The following is a 20,365-nucleotide window of genomic DNA, read 5'->3' on the forward strand; positions in this document are numbered from 1 at the left end:
TCTCTTGAATCCTGGATTCCCGCCTACAAGCTAACTTTAGAACTTCAACACGTGTAATACGCGAATGCCCCCCCACCTTCTCTAGCCTAGGTAGACGCTCTGTGACGTCGCCTCATGCCACGTGTGGCGTTGTCTCCTGCTCCGGGCCGCCCCCCCCCCCCCCGCTTTCGTCACAGCGCCCCAGGTGTTCCTACCCCGCCGCACAGCTGGACATCCCTCCCAAGCGCGAGGCGGAGGGGCTCGCTGAGCAGGATGGGCGACTGGAAGGGCTACATCAGTGCGGTGCTGCGGGATCAGCGCATCGACGACGTAGCCATCGTGGGCCACTCGGACAATCGTTGCGTGTGGGCATCGCGGCCCGGGGGCCTGCTGGCGGCCATCTCGCCGCAGGAGGTGGGCGTACTAGTCGGGCCAGACCGGCAGGCCTTCCTGCAGACCGGCCTGAGCTTGGCCGGCCGCCGCTGCTGCGTCATCCGCGACTATCTGCTGGCTGAGGGAGATGGTGTGCTGGACGCGCGCACCAAGGGGCTGGACACGCGCGCCATTTGCGTGGGCCACACGCCGCGCGCGCTCCTCGTGCTCATGGGTAGACGAGGCGTGCACGGTGGCATCCTCAACAAGACTGTGCACGAGCTGATCCGCGGGCTGTGCACGCAGGGCGCATAGTGCTACAGCCAGGCTGCGCACAGTGGCAGCGGGACCGGAATAAACTCTGAACTGGTTGTCGTGGGCTCATCCTCCGGTTGCACATGGGGAGTTGCAACTACAGAAACCGGTTTATGGGAAGATCCTTGCAAAACAGTTCCTGGTGGGGTGAGGTTATAAATCCAGAGGCTACCCAGTCCCATACTCACCCATTCATGGATGCCTTGCATCCATGGCCCGACTGCTGCTTCTAAGCGCCTTCCAATGTCCTAGTGACCTCACAGTTGAGGAGGAGTCCAAAGAGAGGACTTCTCTTCCTCAGGCCTTAGCATTCTTTCCTACAGAAACTTAAACTCATCTAGGCAGGACAAACAGGAAGAGGAGTCCCCTTCATATCCTGCTGGCACCTCTTCCCGGGCACACAGCAACTAGGGTCTGTGGTTTCAGGGTTTCAGCCTGGAGGTTAGTGTAACATAGTCCCTCAGTATCCTTGGGGATTGGTTCCTGGACCTCTGAAGATAACAAAATCTTCAGATGTTTAAGTCCCTTGCTTAAAATGACAGAGTATTTTATGTACTTCAAGTCATTCTAGATGACATACTGCATTATACAATGTAAATGCTATGGAAATACTGTTTTTGTTTTCTTGTTTGGTACTGGGAATTGAACCCAGTGTCACCTTACCCCTGAGATAGATTCCTAGTCCTTTTAAATTTTATTTATTTATTTATTCATCCATTTATTGGTACTGGGGATTGAACCCAGGGGCACTTAACTACTAAGCCACATCCCCAGCCTTTTTGTTGTTGTTGTTGCGGTGCTGGGGATTGAACCCAGGGTCTTGTGCATGCAAGGCAAGCAAGCACTCTACCGACTGAGCTATCTCCCCAGCCCCCCAGCCCTTTTTTGTATTTTATTTAGAGACAGGGTTACAATGAATTGCTTAGGGCCTCACTAATTTGCTGAAGCTGGCTTTGAACTTGTGATTCTCCTGCCTCACCCTCCCAAGCCACTGGGATTACAGGAGTGTGCCACCAAGCCTGGCTATTCCTTTTATTTTTTAATTTTGAGACAGGTCTTGCTAAGTTGCTGAGGGCCTCACTATGTTGCTGAGTCTGGTCTCAAACTTACAATCCTCCTGCCTCAGCCTCTGGAGTTGCTGGGATTACAGGCATGTACCACCACACCTGGCGCTATACTATATTTTTCAGGAGTAAGTGTAAAGAAATATATACTTATCAGTACAGATGTAATTAAGGAATATTTTCCTATCTACAGTGGGCTGAATCAGCAGATGCAAAACCTATGGATAGGGAGGTCTGGCTGTACTTCTACCCCCTCCACTTGGTGTAACACTAGCAAGGGTTGTGAATGGGTGACAGGTTGGGGCTGGTTGCTTGAGAGCAGTTCTGGAGCTCCTAGGCACCTAAATCTCCCCAGCATGCCTCAAAGGAGGGCCCACTGAAGAAACATATCCAAGCCATCACAACTGGGTCTGGCACACTACAGCCTTCCTTCCTTCTTAGGGCCCAAAGTTTCTAAAGGAATCCCTGAACTAGAGGAAGAACTTTGGCATCCCTCACCACTTAAGCCTCACTCTTTAGGTTTCAGCTCCATGGCACCTTATGGAAGAGAAGGAATCGAAAAAACCTGGGTATGTTTAAGCAAGGCCTGGTTTATTGCCCAAAGATGGAGGACAAAGATGGGAGGGAGAGTATCTGGTCCCTGCCCGCCATGTGCTGGGACCCAGGTTATAGACTGTCTTGCCTATCTCCACCCTCTCTGTCCCCCTCCTCCAGGGGCCTGCTAAGTGATTCATTCTGATCAGAGTCCAGTCAGGGGTACTGTAGGTGGGTTTAGAGGACAGGGAAGATCAGAGGAGACCTAGCCTGGTGAAGTTCAGGGATGGCCCCAGACCTTAGGAGGGTCTTCCTAGGAATTTAAGTTGTGTACTGGGCTCATGAAGGCAGAGCCAGGCAGATTGTTGGGGTGAGCTTGCTGGGCTGCAGGCTGCTATTGCAGTGAATATTTGAGGAGAGATAGGGCTGCTGAACTCCATGTAAGACCCCTCGGTCTTGCCTTTCCCCCATAGATGCAGAGCAAAAATACTTCCAAATGCATAATGAAAGTTTAATTCCTTTCTTTTTTTCACCTGGCAGGGTTGGGAAAGGATTATAGTGGTGTTGCTGAAGCCCTAGATGGGGGTGAGGAGAATGGTGTCATGGGGGAAAGTCGGTGGCAGGGAGGGGCTGAAAATCAATCGGGACTCAGGCACTTACATCTGAGCACAAGCAAACAGCCACACAGTCACCCATTCAGAGCCACCTTTACTCCTGCCAATGGTAACCAATCTGTGTACACAGGGACACAAGCACAGACCTCCATACACAAAGGACTCAAAATCATACCCAGATATTCTGGAACTTGCATATAGCCTCCCACTGGTGCATTTTTGTACATGCATGGGCTGATACTTATGTGTACACAAAGACAGGCTTCTACACCTATACAGGCAGACTCACCCCAAATACATGTGCACATGCACACTGCCTCTCAGTCACAAGCCCAGACCTCTATGAACCAGCATAAGGACAGGCAGGCACACACCCAAGGTGGCATGTGCCACATGCATTCATGTACGCGTGCACACACACAGACACACACACACACACACACTTTGCCCTTTCACCTTGAGCTCCTTCACAGGCCTTTCCCTATTCCAGGAAGTAGTCTGGGCCTGCAACCTAGAGGCGGGTGGCACTGTGGTGAGTAGGCAGTGCAAGGCGGGGGGAGGGTGTGGCAGGGGGCAGTTCCTCCAGAAAGACCCTGGTAGGCAGCTGGGGTGAGCGAGGTTCAGGCCTGGCATAACACAAGGTGGCACGGGTAATGAGGCGGTCCAGGGGCTGTAGGGAGTGCATCCAGTGGGGCAAGAAGTCCCATGTCTGTAGCCACTTGGGCAGGCGCCCAGGATTTCGACTCTGCAGTATATTGATGAGTGCCACAAAGGCCAGCAGGGCCCCAAAAGGTGCACCCACACCTACCATGGCCTGCCAACCTGCCATGGAGATGCCAAACACCAGTGAGGGCAGCAGCAGGAAGCAAACAAGGAGGTAAAGGACAGCGAACCAGCGGTACTTGGCAGTGCGCTTGCCCAGAGCCTTGGCCATGCGGATGGGCAGGCGTGTGCAGGGCAGTGGATACCACAGCAGGATGCCCGAGATGTTGAAGAAGAAGTGGCAGAGGGCAATCTGCAGGGAGGAGTGGAGGGGCTGAGAAGGGTAGGGGCTCCCATGTCAGGTCAGTGGGGATAGTTACTAAGGAGCCCAACCTCATCTGGGCAGCAGGAAAGTCACCACTTAGGGCTGACATGCCTACAGATGGCACGAGAGGGGCTGCACTGGTTCTTAAAATACTAAGCTACTTCTGGACTAGCTGTTAAATAACCACTGCCCTGAACTTTCCACATTGTCCCTACTGACCCCTTTCAGGAATTCCCCAACAAACACTGCCAAAATCCAGTGACCAAAAGATAAATACTAGTTTCTGGTTCACCACTCTGGGCTCTTAATTGGTCAGTGTCTTTTTAGGTGGCTTCTAGAACAATTCCCCCTTTGCCATCTGCCCCACCTCCCCAACTATACTCATCCATGATCCCCCAGATTGGGCCAGGTCCCCTCTTACAGCACTTTTTTTGGTACTGGGAATTAAACCCAGGGGCACTTAACCACTGAACCACATCCCTAGCCCTTTGCCCTTTTTTGTATTTTATTTAGTCAGAGTCTTGCTGAGGCTGGCTTTGAACTTGCAATCCTCCTGCCTCAGCATCCCGAGCTGCTGGGATTACAGGTGTGTGCCACTGCTCCAGGCTCTTTTATAGCACTTCTTATAATGCAAGTCCACCTTGCTATCACTTTTGGTGTGATTATTGAGCAATGTCTCCATGTTAGATGCCAAGGTCTCGAGGTTAGAATCAAGTCTACTGGCCCATAATGGCTTTCCACAGATCATTTTGGGTGGCCTCAGTATGCAGTCAAAAATATTTGTTATATATTGTTATACCCTCAGTCAGGTCTTGCACCCTAGCCCCAGCCACAGGCAGGGCTAATCTGACATACCTGGAAGGAGCTGGACAGCTTCTCCTTGGGACTGGCCAGTGCAGCCAGGATGGCCGTGGTCGTGGTGCCAATGTTGGAACCCAGTGTGAGGGGGTAGGCCCGCTCGATGCTGATCACACCCAGGCCTGGGGGGCAGAGGGAGAGGATGCAGACCTCCCCAACAACCTCCCCTCCCTGCCACCCTCCTCTGATGCTCAGCACAGGCACTTACCAATGAGTGGGGTGATGGCCGATGTGAACACAGAACTACTCTGGACAACAAAGGTCATACCAGCGCCCACCACCATGGTAAAGTAGCCTGTGACCCAGGTGAAGGGAGCAGGGAAATCTGCAAAGAAAGTCCGGTTTCAATAGAGTGGGTCAGTGGGAGGGCACTGGGAGAACAGGCATCCTCTTTGGGGCAGAGGTATTAACTGCTTAACTTCAGTGACTTCCACTCCCCTTCTTTGATATTGCCTTAGAGGCATTTCTTGCTTGGTGCCATCATGGTACCATCTGATACTCTCTGATTGTTCCCTCTGCCCAGACTATCCTATTCAGCATCTAAATGTGGTCATCTCTTAACATCCATGGGAGCTGGGTCAAGGATGCCTGTGGATACCAAAATCCAGGAATGCTCTAGTCCCTTCTATAAAATGGTATAGTATTGCCAGGCGTGGTGGCGCATGCCTGTAATTCTAGAGGCTTGGGAGGCTGAGGCAGGAGAGTCACAAATTTGAAGCCAGCCTCAGTAACAGCAAAGTGGTAAGCAACTCATTGAGATCCTGTCTCTAAATAAAATACAAAAAAGGGCTGGGGATATGGCTCAGTGGTTGAGTGTCCCTGGGTTCATTCCCAGCACCTAAATAAACAAATAAAAATAAATAAATAACACTTTAAAATGATATGGTAGGACTGGGAATATAGCTCAGTTTGTAGAGTGCTTGCCTGTCAAGCATAAGGCCCTGGGTTCAATCCCCAGCATCGCCCAAAAAAAAAAAAAAAAAAAAAAGATATGGTATTTATAAACTGTACACAACCTCCTATTTACTTCAACTCATCTCTAGATTCCTTATACTACTTAACAGAATGGAAAGGCTAGGCAAATATTTGTTGTATTGTATTGTTTTGCTTATAGAATAATGACAAGAAAAAATGTTTGCATATATGTTCAGGACACATGCAATTCTTTTTTGAATATTTGTGATCCATGGTTGATTGAATCTGTGGATTTACATCCCAGAGATACAGAGGGTCAACTGTATTCAGCTTCAGGCTCAGCTCAGATAGCACTTGCCTGCTAGGAAGCCCTCCCTGACACCCTGCACTGCCCCCACACTGCTTCTTTCTTCTCTGAGCTCCTGGGCCACATGGAAGCCCCCTGTTCCCGCATTATTGTGCAGCCTCTCCCAGCGCCAAGCACCATCCCCAAAGCGCAAAATGAACTTTAAGATGACAATCAGCTGATGCCACTCCCCTGCCCCAAACCTTGCCAGTATTCTCATTACTTACAGCGAAGTCCAGGCTGGGAGCAGAGCCTAGAGGCTCTGAGATTCAACTTCCTCCTCATCCCTCACTGACCTCATCCTGCCTCTCTCCCTTTTGTTCCCATCACCCTGCTGTTTGCACCACAAACCAGACAAGCTGGTTCCTGCTTTTGAGCCTTTGCATTTGCTGTTCTCTTCATCTGAAAGTTCTTCTCCACATTTATCCCCCCTTTTCTTTTTCTTGCTGGAGATTGAACCCAGGGCCTCATCCATGATAGGCAAGGGCTCTACCATGAACTACACCCCCAAGCCTTACCCCATATCTTGACTCTTCATTGAGACCTCAGCTCAAATGCCTCTTCCTTCAGAGACCATGACCCCCCTGGAAAACAGCCTTTTCCATCTCTATTGCATTGCCAACTTTGCTGTTCCCTTGGCAGTTACCTTGCCCATTCTCCAAATTTATCCCCCTCATTCATTTATTTTACATTACCCATCTCCCCGTTCTGGGCTGAGAGCCCCCTGAGATCAGGATCCATCTCTACTTGCCTCACCCTTGTTATCCCTTGGCACACAGAAGGGGATTAATGTCTATTTGTCGATTAAATTAAACCATGGCCTCTGATAATCACCGCTTGCTAGAATGGAACTACAGTCAGAGGAAGCCCCAGTTCCTCAGCTGTCAGTACCTCAGGAACTTCCAAAGTTACCTGGTCCAAATCCTTCTTTGTTCATGTGGGGAAAGAGGCTCACAGATGGTAGGCAGTGGCAGGACTTGGCCAGATCTGGAAGGAACCCATCCTGGAGCCCTACCCAATCCTGCAGTCTTCCCACCCACTGCTTACAGCTCACCAGTGTTGATGACCTTCTGGATGACCTTGGCCACCTGGCCCTTCAGCAGGGAGTTGAGCATCTTGACCAGGAGGATGAGGCAGGTGCACAGGAGCACCAGGGAACCAGCCAGCAGGATAAGCCCCACAGCCAGGTCAGGCAGACCCGTGTCCACGAAGATGTGATTGCCTGCAGTAGTGGTGTCAAGCTGTTGAGAGCTGACCCACATACTTGGCTCCCACCTTCAACACCCCTTGGGCTGTGAGCCTAAAGCCCCACCTTTTGGGTTACCAGCCCTGACCCAAGCCCAGGAGCTAGACTTATTGACAGCTGTCTTTCCTGGGGCTGGACACAGCAGTGGCTGGGCAAGAAATGGGGATACCTCCCATATTGCAGGTACTTACATTTCTCCATGGTGGCATTTCCAAGGGTCTGGCTGGCATTGGTCTCTGCCCTGGACATGGAGGTAGAAGCCTATATTAAGAAGAAAGTGACTTAGAGAATCTATGAAAACAGCTAAGGTTGGGGGCTAAGATGGGAAAGTTGGAGATAGGTCTCCAGGCTCTGTGCTCATGGACAGGTCTCTTGTCCTCTTTGAGCCTGTCTCCTCCACTGAAAAAAGTGTGAATGAAAACCTTGCCACACAAGCATCTGGCTGCAGTAGGTCCCCTGCATATTCTGTCCATTATTCCACTGACCTGGATCCCTGGGACCAGTAGGGGCCCTTGATTGCCAAATTCAGGAGCATCTTGTCTTTGTTTTCCTTTACCTCTCAGCGGCAATGGATGCCTGGACCATGAGCCCCCTTTTCTGAAAACTCTCCCTTCTCCATTTTTTATTATCAGTCCCTTTCTTGGTGCCCTTCCCTCTTTCCCAGGACACCCTTGGTCCAAAGGCAGTTTGTCAGCTCCATTCTCTTTGTGCTCAGTTCCTTACCCTGAAGGTATCAAATGGGGAGGGAACAAGTGGTGGGGTCCAGCCCCCACATCTCTTCCTTTCCCACCTACTATCAGTGAAATGAGGGTGTCTCCTAGGGATGCCCAGATTCAGAGAGCCACAGGACTAGGAAAGTAACCTAAACTCAAGGCCTAGATGAGTTGTGGAGGTGGTTGGAGAGTGTGTGCTGGGCCTATAGGGACAGTAACTACTTAGATCTTGGCCACTATCCCCATGCAGGAACATAGTCCAGCATAGCCCAATTCTACAAGAGAAACAAGAATTCTGAACTTTTATGCTGCAACCACCCTGAGATATACTTTATAATTCTAGGAAGCACAATTCTAGGGTCAGCAGAAGCAGTAGCCTGTCTGGCCTCTGGACCACCTATTTGTAGCCTCATTGGGTAGCCTCATTGCATTATCCAAAATGCAACCCCAGGCTCCTTACCTTTCCCCAAAGAACCCAGAAACAACAGAGTACTTGGTGGGCTTGCCTGGGGAGGAGCCCATTTCACAAAAGAAGAATTGGGCCTCTGTAAAGAGTGGTAACTCCCAGAGCCACACATCAGCAAGGGCCACCAGGATCCCAAGTAAAATGCAAGAGCTATTTCTCCCCGTTTTCTCCTTCTGCCTCTCTTTGGAGCTGGTATGAGCTCATTCCCCCAGGGGCTCTGTGTTAGGGACCCTCTGACCTCCCTCTGTTGCTGAAGGTCAGGGCTTAGGTCAAGTACTGGCACCTCGATGCTTACAGTTTCTTTAGGTTTTGTTCCAAACTGTGTGCCATTTAAATAATGTATGATGGGCTGGGGATGTAGCTCAGTGATATGGCATTTACCTAATATGCAAAGACCCTGGGTTAGATCCCAGCACCACAGGGGGGAAAAAGATGTAGAGAAGAACTGTTATGGCATCTGGTTTTAACATCAGGGTTTATTTTAGTGGGATGTGTTCCCTCAAATGAGACAATGTACTCATTTGTGTTCTCAGTTTGCTGTGTCTGACCCTTGGGGCCTGAATTACAGGTCAAGACATAGAGAGAAAATCATCTCTGATGGCTAGAATGGAAAACCAGGCTGGGAAAGTGATGGCAGCTACTGTGTCAGTAAGGGAGAGAGCCAGGTGTTTGCTGTTGGGCAGATATGAGTTCAAATTCTGCTCTTTTTTTTTTTTTTTTTTTTTTTTGTCTTTCAGTACTGGGGGTTGAATCCAGGGGCACTGTACCACTGAGCTACATCCCCAGTCCTTTTAATTTTTTAATCTTGAGCCAGGGTCTCACTAAATTGACCAGGCTGGCTCTAACTTATGATCCTCCTGCCTCAGCCCTTCAAATTTCTGGGATTCTGGTCATGTGCCACTGTACCAGGCCAATCCTGCTTCTTATACCAACTACTTGGATCAGTCAAGCTACCTCTGAACCAGTTTTCTTTAAAGCAGGATAATGAAAGAGCAATTGTAAAGGTTACAGAATATATATGTAGTGCCCTCATTGCAGGGCTTGGTCCATGACAAGCTTTCAGTGAATTGTGTCTCCAAATAAGCAATAGATGATTTCCCTCCCTGGGCCCATCCAGGATCCTGTGGAATGTGGTTGAATTCCTAGGTCAGGACCAATGGCTCTTGCAGACCAATGGCTCTTGACCCTGTGGGGAGGAGCTTGGTGGACCTTCCCCATGGGCTGCCTAGCCTGGGGGCCTAGGGAGCAGATGACTACCTGAGATAATTGAGTACCTGACCAATATGTCCCCACTAACCTTCCCTGGTCTAGGTCCAGGGATCTCCTAGGGGAGGGCTTGGGGGATCCTGGAGAGGCTAGAGGATGATGAGGAGCTTTGCTGGGATCCCACCTTAGAGTTGGCAAAATCAGGGACAGGGTAAGGCCAAGGACCTTTGATTTTTGGTGTTTGTTGTTTTGTTTTGGGTGCTGAGATTGAAGCCAGGGCCTCATGCGTGCTAAACATAAACCTTACCACTGAGTTATTTCCCAAGTCCCACTCTGGAGTTTTAGAATCTTGATTTTTCTATTTGGGGGTGAATCCACAGGGGAAGTTAGAGATCCTAAAGAGCAAGAGGGGAATGTAGAGGCAGCAGGAGGACAGAGAAGTGGGTAGCCTGAAAAATCAGCTCAGGGCAACCAAGGGAAGGGAGCATACCCTGGGGCTTTCTTGCAGGACAAAGGGAGCTGGTGGAAACTCCAGCCTAAATAATAGAGCTTTAAGGCCCAGGATCAGGAACATATTCCTAGGATGTGAGCATCTTGCCTGGGCCGGGGGTGGAGGGGGAAGTTGGAGGAGCAAGAGACTGTGGAGGGTAGGTGTTGAGGGAGGAACAGAATAAATGGACCTTCCATAGCCCTGGGCTCACCCTCCAGCTGAGTCATTTTCAGCTGTGTGACACTGGACCACACACTTAAGCCTCTGGGCCTCAGTCCCCCTCTCCAAGACATGAGGTCTATAATGCTGTGCGACTTTCCCTGGGGGCTAGTTTGGAAGCATCTTGGAAGAGGGAGTTGGGATTTTAATGCCTGCAGGGACACGCCCAATTAAGGAGACGCTTCTGGAAACGGAAGGAGGTTATTAAGCTCACAGAGGACTGCTGGGCTCCAAGAATCCCTTCCCAGGGGAGAAACACACGATGTGTGCCAGCGATATAGTTTCGCCCTGGAGGAAGGGGAGCTCCAGGTCTTTGTTCTTCTGAAAGCCTTGAGAACACCGGACCAGCAGCGCCATCTGGTGGCTACGAGGAGTACTCCTCAGAATAACACCCACCCGCCACCCTTGGAGCGTCTCAGGTTACTCTGTGGCATTCAAGACTGACCGGCAGAATGGGAAATGAATGGGACCCCAGACAGGAATCTGGGAGAGGTAGCTAGATGAGGAGTCAGGATTCTACCAGGACTTGCGCCCTGTTTTCTCATCCGTTAAATGGGAACATGATAATCCTTAGGTTCCGTGTTGCAAGTCCTCAAAAGATGTTTGTTTAAACCAGGCAAGTATGGTTGGCAATCCACAATGTAACCACACAAGAAGGTAATTCCTAGGGTAGTGCCAGGTTCTTGGAACATCCAGAAGTGTTTGAAAAATCAGTCTCTGTTTTTTTCTTTCTCCAGACTCCTATCCTTTCCTTGGTAACATAGGTTTCCTGGAGAATGGTTTGGGCAAAGTCAGGTCCCACGTGGTGAAAGCTGGAGGCAACGAGAAGTGCATGGAAGTATAGAGGAACTTTGTGGTCAAAGGCAAAACCTGGGTGCAGTCTTTGGTACAGAAGCCACCAACGCATATCACAAGAGCACACACATTGCTGCATGAGTCACATTCCCACAGGGACAGTCCCAGAGGGAGGGTGAGAGCAGGGATCTCAGATCCCCCACCCCCAGCTACTTTTCAAGTCAAGAAAATCCAATCTGCTGTTCAGGAATAGGTTTCCTGGTAGAGTGGGGACATGAAACCAGTGCTTTGGCAAGTGATAGCTGGGGCGGAAGAGAAAAAACCGGAGGACAACCTCAGCCAGGTGAATTTGGACGGTTACTTCACACCGCTGAGCTTCGGTACCATTAGTGTAAAATGGGGCCTGCTGTCCTTTTCACCAGGAGGATTACACTGGGTGAGGTGGCACATTCTGCAAACGGGGACCTCAGTACTGCTCAATGCTGCAGCAGGTGGACAGTGGGCATCCCAGAGGAAGTGAGGGATGAGGAACAGAGCTCTCTTCCATGATTTGTTTTTTTGTGTGAAGATCAAAGTGTGATTTCTCTCTCTTGGCTTTTGCATTGAAAGTAGAGAGGCTGTGGTGTTTCAGAGAACTCGAAGAGTGCCCAGAGAGCTCTTGGTTGACATATTAAAGAGGTCACAAAACCAGCTTCAAAGCTGCCTGCATGGGTTTTTTTTATGTCAAACTGCCTTGAACTCTCAGAAGGCCTGATCTGGATCACTGTGCCACTTCAGATGCAAAGGAACACTGTAGGCCACTCGATTGAGTGTTTTCTGTTCATGCTGGGATAAAGGTCCAGTAACATCAAGTAGTAAGTGGAGAGAATGAGGGCAAAGGGCTATGTTGTGGGCGTCAGATTTCCTCGTAGCTTGTTCTAAATGGAGTCACTTCTTAAATGTAGCAGGCAAATTTGGGAGATCATGGTTGTGATGGAGCATTTTCCGTTTTATGACTGAGTAAGAAAGTGTGCTAATTGCTTGTGTCTTTGTTAGCCTGGTGTAATGGCTGTCCATGAGTGTCCAACCAATCCCAACAGTGTTGTATTCCAGGCAGCAAAAACCATGCAAAAGGACAAGGGACTCACACCTGTGACAGTCTCCAGAAGGAGCCCCTATGCCAGCAAAAGTGTCTCCAAGGAGGTCTCCATGCAGCAGTTCACCTGACCTGCTCCTGAGCCAGATTCCCATTCATCCTACTCTTCCTGCTTCCTCCCCACATTACCTGGGCCCCAAAACATGGTAGAGCTGAGTCACTAACCCCACTGGTACATTGACAGAGTAGGACAAGTTCTGACAAGTCTTTTCACCTCTTTGAACCTGTGTCTCTACCTGCGAAAACAGAGGGTTGAACTAGATCAGTGGTTCCCAAACTTGAGCGTGGAGCAGATCCAGAGGGTTTGTTGAAGCACCCTGAGTTTTTCTGATTCAGTAGGTCCAGGGAAGAATGTATATCCAATCTGCACCTGATTTGTACCCACTTTGCATCTCCAATATGTTCCCAGGTGGTATTGATGCTGCTGGTCCAGAGAAAACACTTTGAGAATCTTTAGGCTAGATCCCAGTGCCAACTCTCATTGATTGGTGATGTCTGCCTAAAGCAGTGTGTGAGTCTTAGAGTGATTAGCAATATCTGCCATGGGCAGTGTCACAGAAAAAATGCCACATATGTACTCTGTCCTGGCTAAATGATCCCCAAGTTCTACTGAAACCAATAGGCCAGGTCTGGGACTCACCTCCAAAGGGTCTGGGTAGCACCAGATTCGAATGAGACTGTGGTTCCTCAGGGACTCATCCCCTGTGGCAATGCTGGTTATCACAGACTTGTCCAGCTGTGGGCAGGATGAGGACAGAGGGAATGAGGGTGAGGGCTCTTATTATCCTCCACCCCATGTCAGGTGCTGCCCCCCACCTGGATAATGAGCTTTGTGAAGGGCTCCGTGATGATCTTGAGGAGGTCAGGGGCATCGCGGCCACCGCGGATGTTGAAGGAGGCGACCACGAGTCCAGTGACATGGTGCAGGTAGCCCGTGGCAGCCTCAAGGGGCAGCAGGACCAGAACGGACAGCCAGTTAAAGCAGTCGTGCACTGTGGCCCCCGCGAAGGCCCTGGACAGGGAGGCTACGTTGCAGGGCAGCCTGGAGTCTGGGTGTGCTCATGCTGGGGCTCCTGGCCTCCGGGGCTGCCCCCCCCATAAGCATAAGCCTCCACCCTCCTACCCTGCCTCACCGCCGGAAGTCAGTCCTGTCTCCTGCCTGCATCAAAGCCACGATGGTGTTGGTGACAGAGGTGCCGATGTTGGAGCCCATGATGATAGGGATAGCTGAGCTCACCTCCAGCACTGATAAAAGCAGGAACCTCTTAACTAACTGGTTGGAAGCCACCCAGCTTCACCCCCACAAGAGCTCCTGCCAGACCCATGACCCATGTCCCAGCCCCAGACAGCCTTTTCTGCCATACTCTTGATTGCCAAGACTGAACATCACAGGTCCACATGGGCATGTGTGTGTATTCACAAGTGTGTGTCCTTGCACTCAAGTGACTAGAGGTGAATGAGTGCATGTGTGAGAGTGCATTATTTGCTATTTGCAAATATATATTTGTGCTTGTGTATGCACAGACACATGGAGTGATGGCTGGTTTTATGTCAACTTGGCTAGTCTACAGTACCCGGTTATTCAGTCTAGCACTAATCTAGGCTGGTGTTTCTGTGCAGCTATTTCATAGCTGTGATTGTCATCAGTTGCCTTTAAGTAAAGGAAATAATTCTTGATAATCTAGGTGGGTCTCATCCAATGGGATGAAAGACCTGAAGAGATAAACTGAGGTTTCCCTAAGGAAGAAATCCTACCTGTGGACTACAGCATTGGCTTCTGCCTGAGAATTCTAGCTTACCCTTCCAGATGGCCTGCCTGTGAATTTCAGACCTGACCAGCCAGTCTCAATTCTGTAAGTCAATTCTTTACAATGAATTATATGTACATATATGTATCTCCCACAGATTTGGTTTCTCTCACTGATGCAATGATGCAATGTGTGGCCGTGTGGTCATATGAAGATAAGCCTCTCTCAGGCTGTGTTCCCCCATTTGCACCCTTCCCAGCTTCCTGGGGTACCCCTTCTGGCTCAGACTCTTGACCAGGCTTTAGAGGACAAAGTGGAAGATGATGGAACCCTGCCCTTTGTCTTCAGCTCTGTCTCCTCTCCTGCCCCCATCCCTCAACCCTGACATGCTACCTTAGCCCCCTAACCAGTACCACCCAGCCCCTGGACTCTTTTTTGAGCCCTGCTAAGCCAACTCACAGCCAGAGGAAACCATGCTGACAATGATGGATGTAGATGTGCTGGAGCTTTGCACCAGCACGGTCACCAGAATCCCTACCACCAGTCCTGCCACGGGGTTGGACAGGATGGCATTGTCCTTGAAGATGTCACCAGCCACCTTCCCTGGGAAGCACAAGCCAGCATTGTCCAAGGTTCTTCCGATGCCCTTCCCCATCCCTCTCCACCCAGGCCCTACCTCCAGCCAGCTGGAAAGCTGAGCTGAGCACATCCAGGGAGCAGACAAAGAGGTAGAGGAAGGCCAGCATCAGCGGCACCTTGAGGAGCATCACACCAGCTTGGTGCAGCTTCTGGGCCAGCCCAGGCTCTGGAGGTGGGCCAGGCATGAGCAAAGTGGTTTGGAGACCAAAGCAGTGACTGCCCACATCCTTGCCACCCTCCTGCCCTGGCCCACCTGGCTTCTGTTCCTCCTCCAGGGCCAGCTTGGCAGGTAGTGGGTCATGGCAATCCAGGACCTCCCCATAGGGGCAGTTGTGCTCTGTGAGGGCTACTGGGCTCAGGGTGGGGAAGGCATAGGCAGATGTCCCTGGGATCCTGTGCAGGACTGGGGAGGGAGGCTGGTCAGAAGTTAACAGAGGACCCAGCAGCCCAGGGATGCAGCCCAGGGATGAGGCAGGTGGAGGAATAGGGACCTCACCCAAGATGTGGGCAACTGTGGGCAAGTGGGGTTCATGGTGTGGGAACAGCACTCACCTTGTGGGCTGGGCACATAGGCAAAGGCTGCCCCATGTACCATGTGCCCCGCACGGACTGGAAGTGGGGAGACGGCAGGGGCCCCCAGCCTCTCTCCATAGGACATCATCCTGGATACCTGCATGTCAGGGAGCAGTGCTGAATGACAATGGCTGTGTCCTGGACACACACTCACACACATGCAGATGAGCACCCATTGTGTGTGGTCCCATCCAACCTCCTCCCTAGATACAGCCGAGAAGCACCTCAGAGCTCAGCACCAATTTGATCATCTGTTTATTCATTCAGCAAGTTTTATTTTGTGTGTGTGGTATTGGGGATTGAACCCAGGGCCTCACACATGCTTAGGCATGTGCTCTTACCACGGAGCAGCATCCTCAGCCCCCGAAGAATTATGATGATTGATGATGATGATGATGATGATGATGATGCTACTGGGGTGAACTCAAGGGCTGCTTTACCATTAAGCTGCACCCCTAACCCATTTTGATTTGAGACAAGGTCTTGCTCATTTGCTTAAGTTATCCTCCTGCCTCAGCCTCTCAAGTTCACTCTACCCAGGCTGTGAGCTAGATACTGGGGTACAGTGGTGATTCAAGACAGAAATAGCCTCTGCCTCAGAAAGCTTAAAGTCTAGTGGGAAAGCAGATATCAATGAGTTAATCTCTTGGTGGATGGAAAGTGGCAATAGGGGTGTTTTGATAGATACAGATACCATTAGAGTACCCCACAGCAGGGTGTGGGCTCACAGGGGAACAAAGAAACAAGCTGAGATGAACAGCAAGGAGGAGGTAACTGGGTGCAGAGGAAGAAGGGCACGAGTGCATGGGGAAGGAGCCCGACTACTCAGGAACTGAGATGGTGGCCATACATAAGCTGGAGAGAGCCAGGGAACAGGTGGTGTTAGCAGAGGCTACAGGTGTGGGCCATGGATTTTTCCCCCCTATCCTGAGAGCAGAGAGGAACCATGAACACCTATAGGCTCATGAAATCAGGTGAGGGCAGGTTTGAGGGAGGGTTTCCCTCTGAGGGAGGGTTTCCCGTCCTGGATCCTAAGGTCCTGGATTCCCCATCTGCCCCCGCAAGTGGCAATGAATAAACACTGAGAGTGTTTTCCATGAACAAGGCTTGACCAGGACCTCTTAGATACCTCCTGCACTGTCCCAGGAGCTCTTGGCTATTGGAGTGGGGTACCTCAGCCTCCTCAGCATCTCTCCCCATTGTTGCAGGGGTCCTTGACTATTGGAGTAGGGGAGGGTGCGGAGCTGAATTTCAAATCCCAGAAGAGTGCTGGGACTGTAGCTCAGTGAACAGAACAAAACAAAAAATCAAACCTAGGGAGAGCATCAGCTCCTTTACTTTGGTAGAGTGAGACAGGCTGGGCTGAGACTGAGATGCTACTGGAAGCAGGAAATGGCAGCACAGATAGAGCAGAGGCAGGGGCTGAGTGAGGCTGTTTCCTTTTAAGAGTTAAGGGGGTGGGGGTTGGAGTAGGATATGAGGCTCCTGGACTCACCTTGAGGTTCTTTGTTCCAGCTTCTGTTCAAAAGCTCAGAGAAGCCTGTAGGGGCCTATGGAAGAGCTGGGACCCTCTTCTTTATACCTTTGGGTCAAGGGCAAAGTCCCTAGAACCCTAGCTACCCTCCCTCTGTTCCCCGATTAACCTCACCCCTGAGATTCCTCCCAGTTAATTGCTAATCGCTGACTCTGCAGGGGGAGTCTGTGGTCATGCTCTCCCTACTCCACATAGACACTCAGCCTAAAGCAGTACCCTGCCAGGGTGCAGACACATCCGCTGCTCCCACACACCTTGTTCCCAAGGTCCTGAAAGAGATTATATGGCCCCTGTCCCTTCCCTTCTTTCTTGGCCTGACTGAACTCCACAGAGAGTGACCCAAACATTCTATGGCCTTTTCATGTATCTGGGTATCTATGGTATTTCTGTGATGTTCAGAGATGGAATATGGGATGGAGAAAGCATGGGAGATAAACCCGGAGAGGTTGGGTAGTGTTGACTTGTGGAGGGTCTCTAGTGCCTGACCATGGATCCAAGAAGCGAGACTGTTACCAGAGTCCTTGGGATAAGACCCAGCCCCAATGGTCCAGGCTCTGCCACCCATTCCAATATGCCAATCAAAGAGAGGAGTGGTGGTAAAGGGCAGTGTGGCCGTGCCAGCAAGAACAGATACAGGAACACGGGAAGCAAAGATCTGTTTTCAAGGAGCTGAAGAAACTTCCAGTTTTGTGAAAAAGGAGGAACAAGGGTTGGGGGCTTGCATGGCTGGGGGTTTTGCATAGCTGGCAGAGTAGGTCATTTTGGTCAGGCCTTGGTCTGGTTGATCATTATCTCAGTACTGGTTCTGTGAAACTTTGAGAAGAACATCAATGCTTGAGCAGGCAATTGGGCTCCTGCTTAAGGGGGCAGTTCTGGTTTCATCATGGGGTCATTGCTGCCACTTGTTGGGGGGACAATCCCATCATGGGGTGATATGTTCTGTGAAGCCCACTGTTGCTCGGGGGCAGTTTGGGTCCCTTGTCATAAAGATGCTTATCAATTATGGCATTTGCAGGCAAATGGATGAAATTGGAGAATATCATGCTAAGTGAAATAAACCAATCTCAAAAAACTAAAGGACGAATGATCTCACTGATAAGCGGATGAGGACATATAATGGGGGGGTGGGAGGGGTTAGCATTAGGGTTAGGGTTTGGTTTAGGGTTTGGGATAAGGAGGGTGGTAAGAATGGAGGAAGGAAGGACTGACTGTATAGAGGGAAAAGAGGGGTGGGAGGGGTGGGAGGGGTGGGGGGGAAGGGAAAAAAATAACAGAATAAATCAAACAACATTACCCTATGTAAATTTATGATTACACAAATGGTATGCCTTGACTCCATGTACAAACAGAGAAACAACATGTATCCCATTTGTTTACAATAAAAAAAAAAAAAAAAAAAGATGCTTATCAACCATGCCTGTTGTTCCTGGAATCCAAGATAACCGCAGAAGAAAGTGACTCAGAAGCGGGTGGGAGTGGGGGGGAGTTAAAAAGGCAAATGGAGTCAGAGAAGGACAAAATGGAGTTGGTTAGGTCAGTGACAGGCCCCTCCTTCAGGACTATGAGAATGTGAAGTCACTGGCCAGACTGGGAAGTGCTTCATCTGCATTTTAGATTGGTTCCTCTGGCTTGGGGTTGTAATGTGTCAAAAGGGAGGGGATCTATGCTGGGCGCAGTGGTGCACGCCTGTAATCTCAGTGGCTTGGGAGGCTGAGGAGGGAGGATCACAAGTTCTAGACCAGCCTCAGCAACTCAGCAAGATCCCCTACCACTGAGCTGTAAAAAATAAAAAGAGCTGGGGATGTGGCTCTGTGGTTAAGCACCCTGGTTTCAATCCTTGGTACCAAAAAATAAAATAAAATAAATAAATTAAATGAAGGGGATCTGGAAGCAGAGAGACCAGTTAAAAGACTGAAGAGATGGTCCAGGGAAGAGATGATGAGGTTAAACTAAGGTGGGAACAGAAGGGATAGAGAGAAGAGGTGAGATATGAAAAGATCCAGCAATTGTGAGTTCTATTCAAGAGCTAACTTAGGCAACTACCTGAGTAACCTGCCTGACATTATCAATCCATCCTCCTTGTGGTCCATTCATTCACTACCCACACATCCATCCATCATCCACCCACCTCGCTCCCCAGCCAGTCAGTGATGGATGAGTCTGCCCATCCACTCCTAAGCACATCAGTTGAACTCCTACTCCATGATGGGCCAAGACTGGCAAGGCCAGCTTCTCCTCTGGCATAAGCAATATCTGAATCAACCAGGGATTCCGAGGCAAGTCCCTTCACCTCTTCGGGTCCTACCTTTTTCACTTGTAAAATGGCAATTAATTAGCAATGCTTCTTTTGTGAGTTGTTGTGTTCAGTGAGACAAATGACCTATCTCAGGACAGTCCCTTAGGTTGATTTCTTCATATTTTCATGCTCTTTTCACTGAGCATCCAGGATAGCGAAATTCCGCAGCCACAGTGATGGCCCTGCCCTATGTCGGGCCAACAACTCTTCATGACTTACCACTGTCCTTTGATTTCTCAGGGTCCCTTGAGCAGCAGTCCCACTTAACATCTTCAGGGTAAGACAGATCCAGCCTTTTTTCATCAAGGAAGATGAACATTTCTGCACATTCGACAAAGGTTAACTAGTCAATATTTAATTGAAAGACTGGGCACAGCTGACTCTCTGTGAAGTGACCAGGAGCAGAGAACAAACCCAGCCAAGATTTGGGTCTGTGCTCAACCATAAAATGACACTTTAGGACACAGAATGCACAGGGGTGTAGGGAGGGGAAAGGAAAGGTGCTGCTGGAATTGGATTTTTTTTTTTTTTTTTATTCCGTGCTGATGATCGAACCCAGACCTTACACAATGCTAGGCAAGTGCTTTGCCACTGAGCCACACTCCAGCCCACCCTGCTGGAATTGGTTTGGGGCACAATGACCATAAGACCTGATTTACTTGGCCATGTTCTCTTTATTGCTGTTGACCCAGGGGCCTATTTCACTCTGGAAAGTGTCCTGGCATGGACAAGAAACCATCTAGTCAGCTGTTTAGGGATGATTCTGGGGAATGGAAAGTAGAGGATTAGCTACCTCAGAATGCTAACTATGAAGTCTTCGGGTTAGCCAGGAATAGTAGTGCATCCCTGTAACCCCAGCAACTGAGGAGGCTGAAGCAGGAGGATCCAAAGTTTGAGGTTAGCCTGGGCAACTTAGCAAGAGCCTGTCTCAATATTTAGGAAAAAATAAAAGAAAGAAAGAAAAAAGAAAAGGGCTGGGGATGTAGTTCAGTGGTAGAATCCCTTGGGTTCAATTCCCAGTTGTGGGGTGGAGTCTTTTAATTCTTAGAATAGCAAAAAGAAAAAATAAAAAACAATCCTACCTCTCAGAAACATCATCTTAACATTTTGAAACATAATTTTTCATCCTTTTCCCCCTATGTCTTTTTTATTTATTTATTTATTATTTTTTTTTTTGTGGTACCGGGGATTGAACACAGGGTGCTTAATCATTGAGTCACATCCCCAACCCTTTTTATGTTTTATTAGAGACAGAGTCTCACTAAGTTGCTTAGGACCTCT

The 20,365-nt window shown here is 49.8% G+C and overlaps 2 protein-coding genes across 2 annotated transcripts; one reads left to right on the forward strand and one right to left on the reverse strand.

The window, feature by feature from the left end:
* The first annotated feature begins 252 nt into the window (after nt 1-252).
* Nucleotides 253-666, forward strand: Pfn3 (profilin 3). The gene has a single exon (XM_047554908.1). It carries the CDS (start codon nt 253-255, stop codon nt 664-666), a length of 414 nt encoding a protein of 137 aa, XP_047410864.1.
* Nucleotides 667-3,389: 2,723 nt separating this feature from the next.
* Slc34a1 (solute carrier family 34 member 1) lies at nt 3,390-15,342 on the reverse strand. The gene is made up of 12 exons (XM_047556410.1): nt 15,234-15,342; nt 14,935-15,084; nt 14,719-14,847; nt 14,502-14,645; nt 13,428-13,539; nt 13,111-13,306; nt 12,935-13,030; nt 7,462-7,531; nt 7,079-7,246; nt 4,972-5,088; nt 4,761-4,885; nt 3,390-3,893 (listed from the first exon to the last, which is right to left on the reverse strand). The coding sequence occupies exons 1-12, from the start codon at nt 15,340-15,342 to the stop codon at nt 3,390-3,392; spliced, it is 1,920 nt and encodes a 639-aa protein (XP_047412366.1).
* Nucleotides 15,343-20,365: the final 5,023 nt, after the last annotated feature.

The sequence above is a fragment of the Sciurus carolinensis genome, chromosome 6 (genome assembly GCF_902686445.1).
Source record: "Sciurus carolinensis chromosome 6, mSciCar1.2, whole genome shotgun sequence".
Taxonomy (NCBI): domain Eukaryota; kingdom Metazoa; phylum Chordata; class Mammalia; order Rodentia; family Sciuridae; genus Sciurus; species Sciurus carolinensis.

What these genes read in the sequence shown, in the direction of transcription:
- Pfn3 (XM_047554908.1), top strand. Translation starts at nt 253, where the DNA reads ATGGGCGACTGGAAGGGCTACATCAGTGCGGTGCTGCGGGATCAGCGC.
- Slc34a1 (XM_047556410.1), bottom strand. Translation starts at nt 15,342, where the DNA reads ATGATGTCCTATGGAGAGAGGCTGGGGGCCCCTGCCGTCTCCCCACTT. An exon ending in CAGCATGGTTTCCTCTGGCT is followed by an intron (nt 13,540 to 14,501) that starts GTGAGTTGGCTT and finishes TGCTTTTATCAG; the next exon opens with TGCTGGAGGTGAGCTCAGCT. An exon ending in CCAGAAGGTCATCAACACTG is followed by an intron (nt 5,089 to 7,078) that starts GTGAGCTGTAAG and finishes CTTTCTTTGCAG; the next exon opens with ATTTCCCTGCTCCCTTCACC.